This window comes from Thamnophis elegans, chromosome Z (assembly GCF_009769535.1).
Source record: "Thamnophis elegans isolate rThaEle1 chromosome Z, rThaEle1.pri, whole genome shotgun sequence".
NCBI lineage: Eukaryota > Metazoa > Chordata > Lepidosauria > Squamata > Colubridae > Thamnophis > Thamnophis elegans.
Window position 1 is genome coordinate 21,283,029 of NC_045558.1, and position 23,461 is coordinate 21,306,489.

The 23,461-nt window shown below is 39.0% G+C and overlaps 1 protein-coding gene across 1 annotated transcript; it reads left to right on the plus strand.

The window, feature by feature from the left end:
• Positions 1–679: 679 nt before the first annotated feature.
• On the plus strand, positions 680–21,137 carry MAP3K8 (mitogen-activated protein kinase kinase kinase 8). The gene is made up of 7 exons (XM_032237292.1): positions 680–1,038; positions 4,905–5,069; positions 6,628–6,889; positions 15,171–15,277; positions 15,852–16,004; positions 17,800–18,046; positions 20,295–21,137. The coding sequence occupies exons 1-7, from the start codon at positions 703–705 to the stop codon at positions 20,423–20,425; spliced, it is 1,401 nt and encodes a 466-aa protein (XP_032093183.1). The 5' UTR covers positions 680–702; the 3' UTR covers positions 20,426–21,137.
• The last annotated feature ends 2,324 nt before the right edge of the window (positions 21,138–23,461 follow it).

Below are 23,461 nucleotides of genomic sequence, written 5' to 3' on the forward strand. Positions count from 1 at the left end.
TAGCCTAAAGGTGATAGACACTGGGAAATATAGTTCAGTATTAACAGAACAGCCATTGTTCCCCACCTTTGCATTAGATTTCAGTGAGCACATTCTGCTTCAACAGGGTTGATAATATTAGCACTTAAATGTATTTTTGATTGTCCGCTGGAAAAGGACATATTAAACTCCTTTCAAAACCAGTGGTTGCCTAATGTACAGTCGACTTAGAGATTCCCATGAATTCAGAGGTACTTAGGCTTATGCAACTCTGGATTAGACCCCCTGCTAACACACATTGCTCTAAGTCAGACCCTCTTCATCCATTGACCTTCAGCATTCTTTTGCTCTAAAGATGTATTAAGCTTTGGCTCTACTAGTCTTCAGCCCTATTTGACTTTGGTAACCGGGAACAAGAGTTAACATTTGGCACATCTGGAGGAGGAAGAGCTAATATCAATGCTTATTTGACATGCCTCTGCTTACAGTGAACTTTCTCCAACTACACAGGGTACAATTAGGCCTTTAGAATGTGTTGGTTTGCATTTTATGATTAAGTAGATTGCACAGTTCTGCTTCCCCCCCCCTTCTTAAATGTAGAGATGCGTAAGCTGCCCTTTCATATTTCTGTTGTAGTATTTCCTCTGTTGCAATTTCTTAACCAACCATAAAATATTATTCCTTTTTTTTTTAGGTAGAATAAGAGGAAGAGAACATACAGTAATGGAGTATATGAGCACTGGTAGTGAAAATAAGGAAGAATTTGACTTACTGCTGACAGATTTAAATATGTCCGAAGTAATTGACATCATGGAGAACCTTTATCCCAAAGGTGACCTGACAATTTACAAAGACAGCCTCATTGCTCTGCACCCAGAAAAGAACAAAAATGAGGAACGGACTGAATCTTTGCTGTTCAGTCGAAGGGAAGTTTCTTTGCTTTCGTGTGTCAAGTATGGGACAGTGGAAGACCTGCTCGCATTTGCCAATCAGGTGTCAAACACCGCAAAGCAGTTGTGCCAGCACAGGAGACAAGAATCTGGAATCATATTGAACATGGTGTGTGTTTTCTAAAACCTTCACCAGCTATTCTGCATGAATGTATTTCTTATGGAACTTGGCTGAAAGCTGTGGGTTTTGTGGCTGGTTTTTGGAGTCTTCACAGGTCTGTCTGATAAGAATTTGCTGACCAGCCATTGCTGTCCATAGACATTCCTATACTCTTATCAGGCTGTATAATATCTAAATATGCGAGTTAGATATTTATTTAGTGAGAGGGTGAAGGTATTGAACTACTGCATATTCAGTGATCTTGGTCCTCTTGCAATTTTTTTTTCTCATTTCCTTGTGAGGCCCAGAGTTACCGGGAAAACCCTGAAAAGAGAGGGGAAATACCACTTAAAGCTCCAGGAGAAAATTACACAGTACAGCAAAATGAATCTTGGCCTGAGCTATGGTTTCTGCAAGCAGAGTCTTTCGCTTGGATTTAAGTTTCTGTTTGCAACTATAATGAACAAATCTCGGAGTGCAATACTGTTATTAGCACCTAGCTGAGCTTGACTTCTTTCAAATAGCTAAGCAGGGTTGGACTTGATTAATACTTGGGAGGTCATGAGGGAATCCCAGGTTGTAGGTTAGGCTGAGCAGTCAAAAGGAGGCAATTGCACAGCCTTCCCTTTAGTGGCCAAAATTTGATATTAATGTGCCAATGAAGTTGCCAGGCATTTAGCTTGTTGAGTGAGACCTTATTGTATAAATCGAGTCACTTTCTTAAAAAGAGAGTTGCAGCTATGAACGCAAAACTAAAATAGGTAGTTTGTCCCTTTCTAGGAAGTATACATTTATCACCCTGTGACACCTTATATGAAATTAGATTGGAGCTGTCTTCCAAATATTCTGCCTGTCTCTTTCTTTCTGTTTGTCTGTCTATATCTATCTCTGTCTCTACTTCCAATCCATCTATGCATCCATCCATCCATCCATGCAGCCAGCCAGCCAGCCAGCCAGCCAGCCAGCCATCTATCTATCTATTACAGCCACCCATCTCCCCAATGGCAGCTTTTGTGCATTTCCCAACTTTAAATCTCAACCATGATGGAATTGAAAATCTCATGTAAAAATACAGAGTGAGACAAAAATCTAAATTCTGAGCATTAAATGTATTTATTAATATACCGGCCATCTCACCAATAAAATGACTGTAAACCGAATACAATGGTAAAAAGATAAATATAAAAAACAGTATTAAAATTATGCAGTTGTCTATCATGTCTCCATGAAACACATATTTGTCAGTCCATATTTATGGTGGTTGTTTTATCAATCCTTGCTCACAGTTGCTATTTGCAACCATGAGGACTAGAAAATAAGGTATTTTTTGACAAAAAACATAAAAAGTTGAAATTAAGACCAGGAAAATGGGATCTTCAAGCTTCTTGTCACTTCTCATGAAGAGAGGTTGCCCTTTTATTTCTGTCAGGGTTTTTTTTTTTTTTAAGATGAGAAAAAGTGGGGTCATGTGCTTCAAATTAACAGAGATGGAAGGGACCTTGTAGGTCATCTAATCCAACCTCCCTGTTAAGCAAGAACACTACCATTTGTCAGAAATGGTACTGACAAATGGCAGTCCAATTTCTTCTTGAAAGTATCAAGTAATGAAGCCCCCACAACCTCCGAAGCAAGCTATTCCATTGGTTGATTGTTCTGTCAGAAGATTCCTCCGTATTTCTAAGTTGAACCGCTCCTTGGTCTGTTTTCATTATTCCTTGTCAAGCCTTCAGGTACTTTGTAAACTAGTTTGACCCCTTCCTCTCTCTGACAGCCCCTCAAATATTGGAACACTGCTATCATGTCTCCCCTGGCCCTTCTCTTCACTAGACTAGGTTATAAACCACAGTTTATAGTAGCCTTAGATTAAAATCAAATGGTAGGCAGCAGTTGTGAGAAACCATTGGATTAAGCTAATCAGCTTGTTAGTGTTGTTTTTCATATGTTCAGGTCTTTTCATAAGGTTTTACAATCAGATAGCATACCATATGATGTCTTGCCAACTCCATTCTCCATTCTGTTTTTCAACTTCAGCTTTGCTTCTTGTGCCAATTCAATCATGGCCTCAAACTCAATTAAACTTCCATAATACAGATTAATCTCTGTAAAGGCAGTTGAAATCCCACTATTTTAGGGCAGATGAAGCTAGGCTTAAATGTAGTAATCTATTTGCTATACTTGAACTCACCCCAGGTATTTTGATAGTTTTCTCTTGATTAATTTTCCTTTGCAGAATTTTACCTTGTTAAAATAAAATCCTTGTACTTTGAAAGAACCATTCATTCTTTGTAGTGGATGAATAATTAGATTTCAAATTTCTTCTGCATCACCTATTCTGAGAAGAAAATAGTTTCTACTCCTCTGCCAACCTCCTAATACAACCTTTGAAGATAGAATACCTTGTATTTGCTCTCAGAGCCAAACTCACAATTCTATAGAGCAAAAGGTTAGGAGATAGCCAGAATTATCCAATAAATTACTAAGAGGACTCCTTATATAAGCCTGCTGATTAGGCTGTCAATCAAGCTGTTGTGCCAGACAATTAAGTGCAACTTATGCTTTATGCAAGGCTAATCACCACTTGGAATTATAAATATTTCCAAGATTAATTGAGTACTTCACATGCTGTTCCCATTTTAATGTTCTATATAAAGACTACTATGGTCATGGAACTGCTATGTTCTGAAAAGTAGAACATCAGCAATGTTCTGTTAGAGAAAGAGCTGTAGTTTAGAGCAGCTGTCATCTTAAAGATATTGCTTGGGAATACCTACATTCTGTCCTAGATACAGGTAAAAAAATGCTTTGAAAATCAAGCTTCAGATCTGATAATTTTTATGTACATATCCATGTATTTTTCCTAGCAGTGTTTTATAAGTAATTCACTCCTGGCTCATTTTGGTATTCATTTATCTCCTTCTCTACAGTATGTATCTATCAGCCATAGGTGTCCCAATGGTCTCTTAACTAGACACATTCCAGAGTTGATCTTGCTTAGCTTCTCAAATCAACCATAGTTAATTAACTGCTGTTACCTATTAAGACTCTCTAAAGGTATGTGACCTTGGGAGACTGGGCAAAAAGGTACAGTTAGATAAGACACAGCATAACCTGTAATTGGATAATTGGCTGGGCGAGAGACTCAGAAGAGACATGCGTAGTTTCTCAGATGCTAAAGGAGGTGGGAACAGATTGTACTTTCAGACTTGTAAGATTCTGTCCATGTAGCTTTACAACAAAGTAGAATTAGTTCATCAGGTCATGATTCCTATCTGGTTTGCCCTCTGAGGACAATATCCTACATGTCTGAATCCAGTGGCAGGCTATGTTGTTTCTCAGATTTCCATTCCCTTGGCAGCAGCCGAAGTGGCGCCGTGGTTAAATGCAGCACTGCAGGCTACTTCAGCTGACTGCAGTTCTGCAGTTCGGCTGTTCAAATCTCACCGGCTCAAGGTTGACTCAGCCTTCCATCCTTCCGAGGTGGGTAAAATGAGGACCCAGATTGTTTGGGGCAATATGCTGACTCTGTAAATCGCTTAGAGAGGGCTGAAAGCCCTATGAAGCAGTATATAAGTCTAACTGCTATTGCTATTGCTATTACCCATTCTCCCAAGGTCTTTCCCACATACTAGTTTATAGATGCAGGCCCTAGTAATTTGCAACAGAAAGATCTCGGGGAAAATGTAAGACCTCAGAAAAGGCATTGCAAGGTAAAGGTAGATGGTTGGTACATATAGATTAATTGTGTGTGTGTGTGTGTGTGTGTGTGTGTGTGTGTGTGTGTATTCCAGTAAACACATTCATATTTTCAGAATAAAAAGGTGGTGAATGTGTATTGTGTTTTGACTTTCTCCTTTATCTCAAATATCTTTACATAGATCAAACCGAAAAATGGACGCTATAAGATTGATTCGGACGTGCTTCTATTTCCTTGGAAGCTCACATACAGAAATATTGGGACTGACTTCATTCCACGGGGAGCTTTTGGGAAAGTATACTTGGCACAAGATACAGAAACCAAAAAGCGGATGGCTTGCAAACTGGTAAGATTTCTTTGGTAATGCCTCTGACATGTTAGGCCTTCCCTATAATGCTGAAATAAATGAGACCTTTATGATAGAAATCAGCATTTTGTAAATGTACTTACTATACACTTATATGCATATGGTAGACTCAAGTTTTGAAACTCAGTCTAAGTAGGACATAAGGACATAACCAGTTCTCTTCTTCTTTGGAAGAAATTCCATCAACAAAGGCTGAAGTGTCACATATGTGAGATGGGTGGCTGTATAAATTTAATAAATAAATACATGTAATTATGGTTAACAACCATCAAGGTGGATAACTATGCTGAAACTAATTAAGTCAGGATAAAATAGAACATCACTTGAATAGTCTTGGTTTGCCAATGAGAGATCTATGGAGAATATATAGAATAGCACTAGAAGAATGAGTCAGTCAAAGCTTAATGCCCTTTGGGTTGGGATGGAACATAGTATCATAAAAAAGGATAGGAAGTTTCTGCCTATGTAGATATTTATACTGAGGTTGGCATGCATATGATTTAAAAGACATTACAGAGGGTGATGAGCACAGCACAAAAAATTATGGGCTGGCCCCTGACACCACTGGACAAAATCACTAGAACCCGCTCCCGCTACAGAGTGAGGAAAATCTTCAGGAATGATTCACATCCTGGTCAGCACTTCTTGACTCTCCTACCATTGACAGGAGATATAGAAGCATAGGCAGCCGAATGAATAGGCTGAAAAATAGCTTTCATCCGTGGGCTGTCAGACTTCTGAACGCAACATAACACCACAACTAGGTTTAATATGATAGACTTGCAGAGCCAGTGCAACATGTTCATACTGATGTAATATAATATAATGCTACAAACATATATGCATATGGGAATGTGTGTTAGTTATTACTTATTCGCTTTTAGGGATTTGTCATCCTCCTCTTCATGATACTCTGTTTTTCCCAAAATAAGACCCAACTGGAAAAATAAGCCCTAGGATGATTTTTCAGGGTGCTCATAATATAAGCCCTAGCTTGAAAATAAGACCCAGTTAAGACGGATGCATTTAGTACTGTATTTCCCAAAAAACAAGACCTAACCAGAAAATAAGCCTCAATGTGTCTTTTGGAGCAAAAATTCATTTAAGACCCAGTCTTATTTTCAGGGAAATACTGTAGACACTCCATCATTCTCTGGCAAAGTTATTAAGAAGATGAATAAAGATCAAAGAAAGCTGGGCTTTCTCTTGACTATTATTAAGAAAGGAGAAAGGGAAATTCTTCCTCCACTTTCTAGCTAAATATGCTGAATTTGTTTGGGGTCTGTTTGCTTCCCCAACATGAAAAGAAACCCTAGTTTTTCCTTGGGACTCCAGAAAGGAAGGTTGGGGTGAAAAACTTTCTGGATCTATTTTCTTGACTTTTAAAAAATTTAATAATTTTAGATTTCCAGATTATTATGTTAACAAGGGGTAGTACTCCACAATATAGACCATCAAATTAAGCTTTGCAGGCATTCTAGCAGAATTATCTTTGCTTCGGCAGTATAATTTAATCAGCTTATGTTTGGCATCATAGGTTCCTGTGGAGCAGTTCAAGCCATCAGATGTTGAAATCCAAGCCTGTTTTCGCCATGAAAATATTGCTGAACTTTATGGAGCCATCTTATGGGATGAGACAATCCATCTCTTTATGGAGGCAGGGGAAGGAGGCTCTGTCCTAGAAAAGATAGAAAGTTGTGGGCCTTTGAGAGAATTTGAAGTCATCTGGCTGGCCAAACATATTCTCAAAGGACTTGAGTTTCTTCACTCAAAGAGAGTTATTCATCAGGATATCAAACGTAAGTTAACTTGGCTCGAGGCTCATGAATCAGTTAGGGCATCTTTCGGAAACCTAACACTAATCCTTATATTGTGCAATATAAACTATATTCAGGATAACTCCAGCTTCTTTTAAGGTTATTTGGAGATTATTTACTTACTGAAAATGACTTGAATTTCTGCACCTTAGAGACAAGGTATATCCAATTTATCTTTTATTAATACATTCATCTGCAGTGGGAGATAATAAAGTTGAAAATGTTTTAAGGACAATATGTTATGTGGAAATGGAATGAATTAAATGGTCCCATGCATTGCAATCCTATGACTGCTCTGAAGCAAGTTCCATTAAATTCAGGAATCTTGTAAGCAGAGGAAAATTGGGGTGACTACTTCTTACTGGATGTAGTCAATGGTCAGAGGTTTGCAAGCCTATTGTTGGTTTGGAAGTCTACAAGTTTCCACAGTTGTATAGAATTGCCATTAACAAACATTATGACTTTCCCCCCCCTTTTTCCATACTTTTACACTGTAATTACTTGAAAAGAATAGAGTGATGCAATCAGGATTAAACATTCTGAGAATGGAGGAATATGTTTTCTGTTTTAATTAGACAAACTCTGGAGTCATGCTATGACTTGCCCAGCCGTTTTTTTTAATATTTACTGAACTGTGATATTTTTACACCTGACAAAACAAACTTTACAAACATTATTGGGTAGTTTTACATAGAATACTAGGCCAAAATCAGATCAAACCACATTATGGCATAGCATAAAGTGTGCAGTGGAAGTTTTGTATTCACGAATAACAGATTACAAAAGCAGGAACACTGAAGTTGGAATCGCTCTGTTCTCTCTCTCTCTCTCTCTCTCTCTCTCTCTCTCTCTCTCTCTCTCTCTCTCTCCCTCCCTCCCTCCCTCCCTCCCTCCCTCCCTCCCTCTCCCTCTCCCTCTCCCTCTCCCTCTCCCTCTCTCTCTCATCTTTAAGAATCACTTTTTCTGTACTTTGGGACCTCCTGGTTAAAGTTCTGAACATCCAGCATTCCTGGAGGGCATTGAGTTGCTCTGGATCATTAGGTTTAGGCAGATACTTGCAAAGGAGTTTAACTGCATGAAAGGTCTCTGTTCAAAATTCAGTAATATTTGGCATGGGGGTGGAAGGTGGCACCTATCATTGTAATGTTGTTATCCTAAATAACTTCATTTCCTGAAATTTATCCCAAAACTCCAAATGTACAATTCTGCTCTAGAGTAGAGGTTTTCCTTGACTTTTTACTGCAATAGAGCCTGGAATTAGGGTTGTAAATCATTATAGTCGTAAGCTGAGCCATCACATGTTAAGCAAATGCTTTAGTCATTAAGTTAATCCATTTTCCCCAATGGTTGTTGCTGGAATCTGGAAGTAAATAGCATAAAACCGGCAAAAAAGATTGCAATTGCAGTCACATGATGACTGTATGTGCAAATTGCCACCAATGCAGACTGGTTGTTAAGAATCTAAAATGTGGTCATGTGATCATGGGGTGCAAGTGCAGCCATCATAACTTTGAAAATAGGTAATTAAGTGATTGGCCATTATTATTGTTATTGTTGTTATTAATAGAAAGAGCAACATATTCAATATCTTATAGTAATAATAGTAGTAGACAGTGTGTTGTCTGGTTTCAATTCCTTTAAACAATATTCCACATCATGATAGTGATGCTATTCTCTAGCAATAATCTTATAGTAACAATGCTTTTCCTTCATAATATTAATTACATATTAATTATTACTACTAATTAGAATTAATAATAGCTTACAGTAATCAACCATAATGATACAAATAATCTTTCTCTTGGTTTTAAAAGTTCTAACTTCTGTTTCTCTTATTTAACCATCGATAGAACAAGTCCCATATCTCAAAATATTCAGTGACTTCCTTTTCTTTAATTTTGAGAGTTAGTCTACTCATTTCTGCACATACTAAGATTTTTAAAATTATCTTCTCTTGTGTAGGGATCTCCTTGTCCTTCCAATGTTGTGCAAACAAGATTCTGGCTGCTGTTAACACATGTTCTGTTAAATACACACTCCTCCTACTGAATTTTTCAGGCATAATACCCAACAGAGATATTTCCGGTTTTATATCTATATGTTTCTTTATCATTTTTTCTATCCAGGTATGTATTTTTGTCCAATATTTTTTTGCTTTTGGACACGTCCAGCCTGTGGTAGTACAAACCCAGGATCTGGTTGTACTTCCAACACTTGGTGGACATATCTTTAAACATCCTGGCTAATCTTGCTGGAAGGAAGTGCTATCTAATAAACATTTTATACAAATTTTCTTTATATCCATTGTTAATTTATAGTTTCTATCCCATAATTTTTGCCATTTATCCAATTCTATAGAGTGCCCAAAGTTTTTGGCCCATGCTATCATTGTTTCCTTTACTTGCTCTTCTTCCATTATACTACTCAATAAATAATTACATAATTTTTTAATTAGTTTCTTCTCCGGTCCTATTAAAATTAGATCTACTTCTGTTGGTTCTTTGTAAATAAATATATATATATATATATATATATATATATATATATATATATATATATATATATATATGCGTCTTTTTGATATCTAGGTTGTATTTGTACATGTGGCCACCATGTTAACTCTCTCCCTTGTCTATTCAATTCCTGTTTGTTTTTCAGTCCCCCCATCTCATTCAAAATGTCTTCATAACTTATGGTTTTTCCCATATCCATCACATTTGGGTATGTAAATACCTCCATCATGGAGAAGTGATCGGTCTTAAATTGAGGTTTACTTAAAAGATAGGGATGGCTCAGTGGTTAAGACGCTGAGTTTGTCGATCAGAAAGGTCGGCAGTTTGAATCCCTAGCGCTGCGGAATGGAATGATTTCCCGTTACTTGACCCAGCTTCTGCCAACCTAGCAGTTCGAAAGCCCGTAAAAATTGCAATTAGAAAAATAGGAACCACCTTTGGTGGGAAGGTAACAGTGTTCTGTGCACCTTTGGTGTTTAGTCATGCTGGTCACATGACCACCGAAATGTCTTCGGACAGCGCTGGCTCTTTGGTTTTGAAACGGAGATGAGCACCGCCCTTAGAGTCGGGAATGACTAGCACATATGTGGAAGGGGAACCTTTATACTTAAAAGGGCATTTCCAGGCCCAGGAAAATGAAAAGTTGCTTTTTCTGCCTCCCTGTCCCTTCAGAGGCTCTTCTCTCTTTAAAGCTATGCTGACATTTGAAAATCCAGTGGATGATGTTTAACTTGGCATGGAAATGCATCAGGAGATGTTCCAGTGAAGAAAAAATGTGGTAGAAATCCTAGCAATTGAAAGCATTTCACAGCTATCATTTATGAAGTGCGTTAGAGCAAGAAAAAGCCAATTCATTTTCCTGTGGACCTCCACAACTTTATTTTCCTTCTATAGTCAAATATATTTTTCCAGGTTTTTCTCTACCTACATCTGATTGAGACAAAAAGATACCTGCAGCCTGTTTTTTTCGGCCATTTCCCTCTGATATTCTCTTCCTGTCATGTCCAACTCATGAATGAGATATACTTGAATTGTGCTTAGCTGTACTGGTGGTGATAGAGAATTATATTATTTTATATATAATTTTTTTTAGTATATTTTTATTTTCATCTTCATTTTCATACACTCACATGTATATACCATACAGTATTAAACAATAATTGCATCAATTCCTCTTGTCAACAGTGCCCCAGAAAATAAAAGCCCAATATACCTCTTCCATTCTTCATACACCTCTTTCTTCCACCCCCCTCCAACTTTCTATCTTCCCTCCATCATCCCCCTCTACCCTACTTCCCCTCCCCCTCTACCACTCCTCTCTTCAGATCCGCTCCCCCCCTTCCTTTTCACCTTCCCCCCTCTCTCCCATTCCTCTCTACCCATCTTTCTTCTTTCCTACTCCTCCTCCCCTTGGTGTATTTCCACTATATGTTAATGTACTTGGCTTATCCTATTTTTAAAGAAAAATTAAAAGAAAACAGTATACATGTGAAGTCACATTGCATTGATATCTAACACATCGTGTCTAGCCTAATATATATCCCTTTCTCCCCCCTTCCCCCCAACTCCCCACCTCCTTCCCCCCTGACTTCCCAGAACCCGTACACGGTATAGATTTTTAACAAACACAGTCTAAAATCTATTGAGAAAAAAGAAATAAAAAAATTAATAACATCTCTACATTGATCTTAGCTTCTTCTTGCTAAGCTAACTTTAAACAATTTAAATCATTCCTGATCTTAAGCATAAGCTAACTGGAATTTCTTGGTCCCGTATTTATTTTGTATATAGTCAATCCATTTTTTCCAGTCTCGTTATATTATACATATTATAATTATATTATATCCAAGGCAAAGTCAGGTCATGAGTAGTGGCTGGGGTCAGAATGGGACTGCATCAGGTTGATATGGACATGCTCCTTTTTTCCTCTTGTGGGCCCTCCCCAACAATCTGCAGGACAGCATCTCTTAGATCTGAACAACTCCATTTGACTGCCCAGCCAGGATTAAAGTGAACATTTAGTTTAGCATAGCTCCTCTCTTTTCCCTTCTTCGGAGAGCATGGTTAACTCTGGAATGACAGTTGTTGCCCATGTAAATGTAGTGCTTATCCCCAAAAGGGCCACTGGAGTCCAGATCCCTCTATCCCTTTCCCAAGCCAATTAGGTCCTCCCCGCTCTCGGTTGCTAGCCTGACGTCTCAAGGTCTGTTCCTCATCCTGGTCTTCAGCCCATTCTGGTCACTAACCCAGACAGCTCCAGCTCAGTTTACCTCACCTCCATCACCCTCTGGTAAATCTGGCACCCTCTCTTTTCACTGACTTGTCCATGGATCAACTTGCCTTCCCTGTCTTCTGATGCATCTGGCTCATGGCTCACCCACTCATCTGCATCAGCTCCCTTCTGCTGCTATTTGGTATGTCTGATGCCCTTTCTGGTCACTGCTTCACCCACTTGCCTAGATCAGCTCTCCTCCTGGTATGTCTGGTGCCCCCATTGGGGCACTATTGGGATCACTTGCTTGGCGGCTTCTCTCTCTCTCTCTCTCTCTCTTCCTCCCTCCCTCCCTCTCTCTCTCTCTCTCTCTCTCTCTCTCCTTCCCTCTTGCCTCTCTTGTCTCCTGTGCAGCTCAACCAAGCGGGGTGTAGTTGGGTGGTGGCAGGGTGGGCCAGAAAGCCCCTCTTCCCATATTTCTCCTCTTCCTATGTTTACTTTGCCTCCACTTGCGTTTCTCTCTTGCCATTCCTCTGCTTGTCTCCCTCTATCTGTCTCCTTTCTTTTCTCCCTTTCTTTTCCTTTGTTCCCCCTTTGTGCCACGCACCTCTTCCTTTTATATCCTCCCTGAGCCATACCTTTCCCCCCTAACTTCTGGCAGGGTCATCTGCCCAGCGAATATCCCCTGGATGAGCACCATCCCCTGCAATTATCCCAAGTCCTGTCACACTTGAGTGCTGAGGTCCTGAGGCACCTCCAGCTGGCCAGTCACCCACGGTGCCTGTGGTGATTGGGGCTGCCAATTAGCTGGGCCTTCCTGCCCCTCCCTTGCTCCTGATTGGACATAACTTAAATCCCTGTGGAAGAGGGATCAGGGCAATCAGGTCCTGGGACACCCGCAGCCAAGCCACTTAGCTTATCGGCATTATGCCCCACTGTTGGTCCTCCCCATTACTGCCTGCTACAGAAAGAAAGGAAGAAAATTCCTAAGCAACAAAGCTGCTTCTAACACAGCTTCCTTTGGGACTCTACTCTGTTTTTTTTTCTTTGTTCAACATGAGTTAGGAAAGAATGGGGCATAAGAGAAAGACACAGGAAGGAAAGGGTATTTTTTAAAAAAAATTCCTGGCTGATGACAAGCAAAACAGGGCAGTAAATCTGAGGGGACTGACCGAATGGCTTGATTGTCACACAATATCATCTGCAATTAGGACAGTGCCATGTAGTAGTGACTTACTGTATAATAGATGAATTACTGAAGAGGCAGCATAGAGTTTGGCAATGTGGGTAGAAAATTGCACAACAATAGAGTTTTCTACAAACGAAGGGTGAGTAGATAGTGATTGAATTCAACCATGAGGAAAGACTTTTGGAAGTTCTAATATTCATTCAATATTGAACAAAGTTCTACTCCTTGTTACCTTAGGTCTACTTCATTCCAAAGGCATATTTTAGGCCAGCCATGAGTTTTCCTCAATTTAGTACCTTCTAGATTTGCCAGTCTAATTGTAGTCCTAAATACACTATATACGCAGCAAAGGGTTGAGGGGAAGACTAAGTTGCAAATGTTTGCAGACAGGCCAACATGCAGACCTCCTAAATCTTAGGTACATGTTATATGGAGATGTGTGTCCTGCATGGATGTTTGGTTGATCCAATCATGGTTGATCCTTTGTTGTTTGAGTGTCCCTAACCAGAATGTTAACATTCACATAAATGTAAATGCAACAACTATTCAACTTTCTAAATTACAGAGGCATATGTTACCTGACATGCAGGTGTTGGGGTAATCTAATAACAATAGCACTTAGACTTATATACTGCTTCACAGTGCTTTACAGCCCTCTCTAAGCAGCTTGCTGGGTCAGCATATTGCCTCAACAACCTGATGCAATCTTTAGTCTTTTGCCTGCCACTGGGATTTTCTGTTTAAATTGATCTCCCCCCAAGGTTTAGTTGAAGAGAGAATGGGGAGAAGGGAGAGATCATATTTCTGTTTCTTAAAAAATCAAAACACAAAATACAAGCTGGGTGGATTTGACCTTGTAGATGACCCCCACTTTGTCAAGGACCTCAGAGTAATCATCTGAAATGATCTAAGCACCAAAGCCCACTGTAACAGGCTTGCCAAAAAGTCATTAAGAGTTGTAAACCTAATCCTGTGTAGCTTCTTCTCCCGTAATATTAAACTGCAAACTAGGGCATACAACATTTTTGCTAGACCAATTCTTGAACACAGCTCATCTGTCTGGAACATGCACTGCATATCAGACATTAATGAGTCCAGAAATATTTCACGAGAAGAGTCCTTCACTCCTCTGCTTGCAACCGAATACCTTATGACACCAGACTTGAAATTTGGGGCTTAGACAACTTTGAACTTAGTGTGTCTGATCCAACCTAAACGTAGTACATAAAATTATATGCTACAATGTCTTACCTGTTAATTCAGCTTCAACCACAACAACACACGAGCTCACAATAGATACAAATTTATGGTAAATCGCTACAAACGTGATTGCAGAAAATACGACTTCAGCAACAGAATTGTCAATGCCTGGATTGCACTACCTGACAATGTGGTTTCTTCCCCAAACCCCAAAAACTTCAACCTTAGATTGTCTACTGTTGACCTCACACCATTCCTTGATCTTTAAGGGACGTGCATAAGCGCACCAACGTGCCTACCTTTCCTCTACTAATATTCCCTTGTATTTGTATCCATTTCATGTATTCATAATCAAGTTTCTACATATATCTGTTATCTAATTCATGCTTGGCAAAATAAATAGAAAATAAATAAAATAAAATAAATATAAAGCTTTCCCATCATTGCTGTGACTAGGGTTACTTTAAAACTTAGATAATTTCAAAGACTTCTGAGAAGTCGTGGCTTTATCCCTGTGAAATGCTGTGAGTATCTAAAAAAAATAGATATTTAAGATCTCAGAATTTTAATTTATTTAGGATTACAACCATCCACAAAGTCTGGAATTGAGTGTGTGTTGTGTCTATCAGTTGCTCAGGTTGCTGCTGAAGGTCTACCAAAGTGGGTTTGTGAAGTGTATCTCATAACTTTGGTTTGGAAGTTCAGGAAGTTTCTTAACTTGGAATTGTTCTCGTGAGCTTCTTGAAAACCCATAATTAGGTTTTCAAAGGGACAATGATATAAGGGGAAGATGAGACCAAGGTCAGAAGCCCATCTCTACAGAGATATCTCCGCTATCTCTTCTGTTCCTTCTGATGTATCTTGAGGCTCATACTATATATATATATGCAGCTCAACATCCGAGTCAAACAATCCCTCTCTAGACTTGTTCAAGTGCAGGACGTGAGGCAAAGCAGCTATAATGGCTTTTTTTCCATCCAATTATGAATCACTGGTAAAAGAAGTCCCAAGTGTATTTTTGCTCCATACGTGCCTGTTTAATAATTGCTTTCCTTTTAATTCCTGCCTGTTAAGGTGTTTTCTGTGTTAAAGTAAACATGAAAATTGTTCCCTCCCTATCCTAATCCTCATTGTTCCTTTAATTTCTAGCAAGCAACATCGTTTTCATGTCAACCAAAGCTGTTTTAGTGGATTTTGGACTTAGTGTTCAAATGGCAGAAGAAGTTTATTATCCCAAAGAACTTCGAGGAACAGAGGTAATGGTTCTCCGTGAGAAGATAACCCCATATGTATCATAGTAATTAAGGATGACTGCCATGGACTTACCCTTCTTCTCTGTTCCCTTCTCCAATTTATTATGCCTTAGTGAAACAACCACCATGGTGTAGCTAAACAGCTTTAACATGTCATTTAGTATCAAGATTAATACTGGCTAAACATTCTTATGAGATAGAATTGCACTAGAAACAGGTAAAACACTACTGAAGAGTGTTTCAGATGTAGACATGTTTAAATGAAAGCAAGGCTCCCTACAAATGCAGTCATTGTTATCAATATAAATCTTTGAAAAATCTTAAATAGGATAGTCTATTATGATTTCTTGCTCTTTGTTAGTTGTCAGTTGGCCATCAAAATGGGCAGCCAAACTTGGCACCAATAATTCTCCTGTTTCTTTGAGCCAAAGCTCAAATTTTGCCTGGCTTTTAAGTGAGATCAGCGAAAATGCAAAGTTCTTTTTTAAAACCTTCTGTGCCAAACTGCTTGACTTTAAAGATGATTCCAGAGTAAAGTTGTCACAGGAGTTAATTTTCTTTTGGATTTTATTTGAAGATTTACATGAGTCCAGAGGTGATTCTCTGCCGAGGCCATAGTACAAAAGCTGACATCTACAGCCTGGGAGCAACCATCATCCACATGCAAACTGGCATTCCACCATGGGTCAGTCGATATCCTCGTGCATCCTATCCCTCCTATCTCTACATAGTAAGTTTATTTAATTGATTGTTCAATAGGTGTTCAGATGCCAGTTGACAACCTCTTTCTGTAGACCTCTTATAGTAGTGCAGTGATTAGAACAGTGGCAGAAATTCAGTCTGAAACCTTCTGCATTTAACATAGGAGTTTCATTTCAGAGAAATGTAACATTACAATTTGGGTCACATCATGAATCTAGCAAGGGCCAGAACAAAAACACAAACTGCTACAAAAGGAAAGCAATCCTTCTTTCTCACAGAATACTTTGCCTGAGGCTTGGAATCCTAAGTACCCATCCTGTTGCTTTAAGCAAGGATTGCAATCAGTGCTTCTATAGTCAGTATGTTCATGCTTATCATCTTCAATTCCCATAGGTATCTAAAGAATGCTTCTCTTGGTGAGATGTGTGTGTGTGTGTGCGCGCGCGCGTGCACGCACATCTTTGGGTGTGGAAAGGATTGTTGCTTTGGCTTTCTTGAAATATGCAAGGAGTCAAATTTGAAGGCTTCCAAAATTCTTTCCAAATGTGTGATGTGCTTGATGTGCTTGCCCAACCCTGAACAATTGGGGAAGAGGCAACTTCAGTGGTCAAGTAGCACAGGAAAAAAAGATTAAACAGTTGCCTTTCAATATAATCTAAATTTCTATGTGGAACCTTCCCCAACTGGTTGAATGGGAACTCCCAAGTTTCCTTTGTATTAGAGATAAGCATAGCTGTTCTATTGTAAGCAGTCCAGACAGTTGAGATGGTAGTGTCATAATTATGTACCAAGCAGTACAGAGTTAATACCAAAGTCAGAAGGGAGGTTTTTGGTATTTGGGATGGGGAAAATGGAAGTGTACTCTGCCTTGCTATGTCTGACTACTGAAATATAGTGAAAATAAAACAATGTAGATATGAATCTATGAAGTGAGCCGATATGCTGCTATGCTACCCCTCAGGCCTTTTGCATTCCCCTTGTGTAAAAACTTCTTCAATCTCCACAAGATTGTGGATAAGGGAACAATTTGGAGAATGAAGATGTTGGTCTGAGTGGGAGGGAGATAAAAACTGCAAGCTGAGAAATTTGCAAGGGAAAAATAAATTTTAAAAAGGCAGCACTGCGTGATTCAGCTTACTAGTTTTTACAGAACCTAAACTTCACCAGCTAGTGATTCATCCTATTTACTATAAAACTCATCAGTACTGTTTGGAATTGGCCCAAAGCTCAATTGATTAAAATTAGGCAATATTTTTCTGGCTAATTTCTTCTTTATCAGACCAGAAATAGAACATTAAAAAAAAATCTGTCTATATAGACGCCTTTCAAACACATAAATCCCACCTCATTTTGAAACCAATTTAAGTATCATCTGGAAATATGCAATGCTGGCAAGTTATGCCTTGGGAGGTTGTGTTTTGTGACAGGAGTGACAGCACCAGCCTAAGCCAAAAGAACTAAGTTTCTTAATTAAAGCATGCCCATCTCATTCCCTTTTGCTCCTCAAATTAGATTGTTCAAATGCTGTGCATCTGTCTTTGCTGGCCTTGGATATTCTGAGTTAGGATTGTAGACCTTATGTTGAATTTGAACCTGCTTTGGGAGCAAGTTTCAATGTGAAACTGGCTCTCCTTCCAGAATTCCTCTGGCTTTTTGTCCCGGGAGTAGAATGGCAATTTTCCAACCTATGAATCAGGGAGAGGAAATTCCTAGAGCGGTAACTTTACAACATGCATATATTCGGGCAACTCTGAGAAACTTTTCCCTGCCTCCTCTTAAGCATCAAGTTACAACCATCCTTTTTTAAACATTTATTTTGCTAGATCCATAAGCAAGCTCCGCCCCTTGAGGACATTGCTGAGAACTGCAGTGCTAATATGAGACAGTTATTGGAAGCAGCTCTTGAAAGGAACCCCAACCAGAGACTTTCGGCTACAGAATTGCTCAAACATGAAGCCTTGCACCCATCACGGGAGGAACAGCCCCGGTGTCAGAGTTTGGACTCAGCTCTTTTTGCACGAAAGAGGTTGCTGGAGAAGAATGAGTTGGAACTCTCTGACAACATTACAGGTACGCTCTGCTCTTACACCTTCCAAACAGCTCTGATCCTTATGGCAAAGATTTTTTAGCAACTGGGTCTTTGCCCAGTTGCTGGGTAGGTGTGGCCATGGTGGGCATGGCCTATTCAGCCTCCTGCACCATGGTGCCACCCACCCCAGGCTTTGGAGGCTTTTCTCAAGCCTCCAGGAGGGCGAAAATGGCCTTCCCATGGCTCCGGAAGCCAGAAACGAGCCTATTTCCGTTACTTCCTGAACTTCCAGGAGGCGGAAATAGGCTCGTTTTCACATTCCCCAGGCTCTGGAGGTATTCCTTGAGCCTCCGGGAGTGCGAAAACAGCCTCCCTGGATTTCAGAGGCCAGAAACAGGCCTGTTTCCGGACTTTCTGAACTTCCAGGAGGCCTGTTTTTACACTCCCCAGGCTCTGGAGGTGTTCCTTGATCCTCCGGGACAGCGAAAACAGTCTCTCTGGGCTTTGGAGGCCAGCAATGGACCTGTTTCTGGACTTCCAGAACTTCTGGGACGCCTGTTTTTCACACTTCCCAATCTCTGGAGGCTTTCTTTGAGCCTTTGGGAGGCTGAAAACTGCCTCCCCCGGGCACCAGAGACCAGAAACGGGCCTGTTCCCAAATTTCTGCAACTTCTGGGAGGCCTGTTTTTTGCCCTTCCAGAGCTTCCATGCGGGCCCTGCACTTACCTGGCATTCAAAATGGGCTGCATGGACACTTCTGGGAGGTGAGGTGAGGGGTGGGCAGGCCAGCCAGTCCTTGCAACTATTGGTTCAGCGAACCCAGTGTAAAATTAGCATCTGGTTTGCATGAACCGGTCCGAACTGGCTGAAACACACCCCTGCCCACGCACTTCCCAAGTCTGAGGGCCAGCAAAACCAATATTTAAGAGCAAGGCAGAATGCTTCTCAACTAAAACGGCTTTAGATAAAGTGTGCAATTACTGCAAAATCATTTCAGTAGGTTCACATCGGCATCTACGAATCTCAACAAGTATTTTGGAACTTGCAAAATTATGTAATCTAAGTAGTCCTTCGGTTACAATCACACATTCAGCAATCATTCAAACTTGCCACAGGACTGAATGATGGGAACTTACATTGGGTGCTCAGAGTTCTGGCCATTGCAATGCTCCTGCAGTCACGTGCTTGCAGTCCTAATACTTGGATTGTCATTATAACCTGAGGACTATTTATAATATTCTGCAGAAACTGAAATATTAGATTATTTTTTTAAAAAGGCTATAAGAGGGAAAATCACAATAGAAGACTAACTTGAGTGTGGTTGGTTTGCTGTATCTGTCTTCTTCATTTTCCTAGAACATCCTTATTTTCATCAATAATTATATTCCCAGCCTTCTAACAGTGCAGTCAAATTTCATAGTTCACCAGATTACTTTTTTCCTAGCCAGTATCAGGCCATGCTTTTTATTTAATTGTGGTAGACTTCATTCCTAATTTCCCTGTATTCATTTGTCAAACAGTTCCTGTTCTAACAGAGCTAAGACAAATCTACATCAGCACACATAAAGCTCTCTTTCATATTTGGTATAAAACTTTATTAGACATGTGCTCATCTCTAATTGGTTTACAAAATAAACTATTTCTCTAGCTCATTGTACATTTAGTTTTTCCAAGGAGGTTTTATGAAGAACATTTGAAGATTGCTAAAGGAACAAACATCTATTTAATTGATGACAATATTTAGCTAAGAAGAGTAAAACTGTTGATAACCTTATCTTCCCATTTGAAGTTATTTTAATTGGGAGCCATTATTATGTATACAGTTCTTCTACTTATTTATAGAGGAAGGAAAGGAATTCATAAACCATAGAATCACAGAACTGTGGAAGTTGGAAGGGACTACAAAATTAGTCCAACTGAGGGGTGAAATTCAGCAGCTTCTGGAGAACCAGTAGTGGAAGTTTTAAGTAATTTGGAGAACCAGCAAATACCACCTCTGGCTGGCCCCAGAGTGGGGTGGGAATGGAGATTTTGTAATATCCTTTCCCTGGAATGGAGATTTTGCAGTATCCTCCCCCTGCCATGCCCACCAAGCCATGCCCATAGAACTGGTAGTAAAAATAATTTGAATTTCACCGGTCCAATTAATGGAGGAAAACCAATTAATGGATCCTCAAAGAGTAATTGATCCATCTCCAGAGATGGAAGAATCCCCAGTCTGCCCAGTTAATTATTCTAAATCTACTTTTCTAGTGTATAATATATCTTCCTTTAATTTTTCCTTGTTAGATTCTTCAAGTCTTGGAATTACTGAGGAGTCGGATTTGCTGAGGAGACAACGCTCATTATATATAGACCTTGGAGCATTAGCTGGCTACTTTAATATTGTCCGTGGATCAACAACACTAGATTACGACTAGACTTGGGGATCTCTCATGTGGAACTGAACAGGACTAATTATATAGAGAGAGGTGGGAGAGAGAGAGCATGAGAGCTTTTAATTGGCTGTGCTTGGATTCCTTGAACTCTAACGATGTTTAATGAATGTACTGGATGAGTTCCATTGCTACTTTTAATCACGCACAAAAAATACACACACACACACACACACACACACACACACACACGCTTGCTCTGGTAACTCTAATTTTTAAAATGCAATTACACTGACAATGAGTCCTTTCCTTGGTTTCTATTACTTGGCTTATGTTAAAAAAAAAATCCCTTACCTTTTCTTAACCTGTAGTTCAACCCCTATTTTCCCATTGTCTTCTTACTAAGTGAATGAAGTAATATTGGAGCAAAAGAGCATATTTATGATCCCCCACTAGTTTTGTTTATGCTTAGTTTTGATTATCAAGTGAGATAAGCATATCCTTTTAAAATAATATTTTGGGGCTTCATTTTAGGGGGGGGAGGCATTTCCCCTAACTCTTAGTGCTGTGGCAATGACCTCCTTTCTTTCAAAGTGTGGGTATGGCAAATTGAAGAATTCTGTACATAAGCTAAGAACATTTCCAAGAATTCTGGGTCACCTAGTTTCTTAATGAGAGGGACATGGAGGCTCAGTGGCTAAGACGCTGAGCTTGTCAATCAGAAAGATTGGCAGTTTGGCGGTTCGAATTCCTAGTGCCACATAAAGGAGTGAGCTCCCATAACTTGTCCCAGCTTCTGCCAACCTAGCAGTTCAAAAGCACCTAAAAATGCAAGTAGAAAAATAGGAACCACCTTTGGTGGGAAGGTAACTGTTCTGTGCTCCTTCGGCATTTGGTCATGCCAGCCACATGACCACGGAGGCGTCTTTGGACAGCATTGGCTCTTCAGCTTTGAAATGGAGATGAGCACTGGCCCCTAGAGTCGGGAACGATAGCACATATGTGCGAGGGAACCTTTACCTAATTTCCTAATGAATATGTATTATTTGATTCATGTATATCTACTGGTTTTGAGGGAAGGAAACCCCTATTGTGACTTTAGTTGCACCTCCTGTTTAACTTTTTAATTATCAAGCTGCTAGACAGAGAATTGTCCAAATGCTTGCTCCCCTTGCTGGCTGCAAATATTTTCCAACACAATAGTTCTTAGACATGAATGGGAACTACGCTAGATCTTGAGATAAACTCTGTCATGTGAATGTAAATTACACAAAGACTTAGTAACTGTAATCATAGGCTATTTGAATGTTGATACGTTGTATAAATGACTCATGAAGGTGAACTTAATTAATTTAAGAACTATGTGTTAAAAATAGACATGTAGTTAGGTGTTATGGTTATTTTATATTCCTATGGAAAGAATACCTCCTTTTGTTTTTGAAGATTTGGGTGCATTTAGAAATATGTTTTGAATGATAGTCAAACTGGTTCAAGAACAAAGTTTTGTACATCCTATGGGATGAATATATTAACTTTTATAAAACAGTTTAGTAGAGGCATACTATGTATGTTATAGAGTGATTATCAACACAACGGTTTAGATTTTATATTGAAATGTCTTTATATGCAAAATGTGTTTGTATTAATTTCTTGAAATCCTAATTCCTGAATTAGTTATTGTAAAAAAAATTCTGTTAAACATATTTACTGTTTTGGATGAAAGTGATATGAAAGTATCAGTTTGTTTTGTTCCATTTCTTTTTTGTTATTAAACATGTTTATTTCAAAGCTGTTGGCAGGTCAGATTTTCAGAGGTCAAGGGCTGCTACTTAATTTCTGGGCTTTCTGGAAAGTCCCAGGGAAGCTTCTTGTTACAAGAAGGGTGGGTTCTACATCTCTCAATCCATCCGTCCATTCATCCATCCACCTATCTTTATTACATCTCTCTACAATTATATGATTCTTAGACGTTCACAATAATAAAACACAGTAATCAAACAAAAATATCATAAATATATTAAAGCAATACATAAAACAATATTGTATCAGACCACAAAAGTCTTAAAAAGCTCTGTTCTTCAGGAAGGCTAATATTTTGGAGAGAAGTGTACTGCTACAGAAAAACAGTGCTTCAATGAACATCAACAATGAGCAGCCTTAAATCTCTTTGCTGAATTCAGACTATAAGCTATTTGCTTCGATACTAGCAGAAAGACTTAAAAAAATATTGAAATGGTTTTATTCACCCCGACCAAAAGGGGTTTCTACCAAAAAGACAAATTAAAGATAACATGAGAATAATTTTGAATACATTGGAGTATTATGAGGCGCACCCTGAAAAACAAACGGCTTTGATCTTCTTAAATGCCCAAAAAGCATTTGACAACGTGAACTGGCTATTTATATTCTTACAATTGGAACAGATAAACTTTTGTAAATTCTCACAAGCCATTCGAACTATATGCTATAAACAAACAGCAAAGATAATGATAAATGGAGAATTGATGGATTCCATTGAAATAAAGAACGGTACAAGATAGGGCTGCCCATTATCACCCTTACTCTTTGTCTTAACCTTAGAAGTATTAAATAGAAAGATCAGAGAAGAAAAAGAAATAAAAGGAATGAAAATCAAAAAACAATATAAGTTACAAGCATTTGCAGATGAATTGGTTTTTATTCTCGAGGATCCACTTGAAACGGCACCTAAATAGATAGAGAGAATAGAGGAATATGGGAATATAGCTGGTTTGAAAATTTTGACAAAGAATATAGCATCGAGACAAAATGAAGAATTGGCAGAAGCATTGGAGATCCAAATTACAAACAAGGTTAAATATTTAGGGATATATTTAACTGCAAGATGTAGCACTCTTAAAGAGAATAATTATAAACTTAAGCAACAGATTGCATCTGATCTAATGAAATGGGGAAATCTACAATTATCAATGATAGGGAGAATTTCTACAATCAAAATGAACATCTTACCTAGAATTTTATATCTGTTCCAAACAATTCCAATTAGACTAGGCAATTTTTTTTTTGACGAATTAAATAAAATAGTTTTGAAGTTCATCTGGC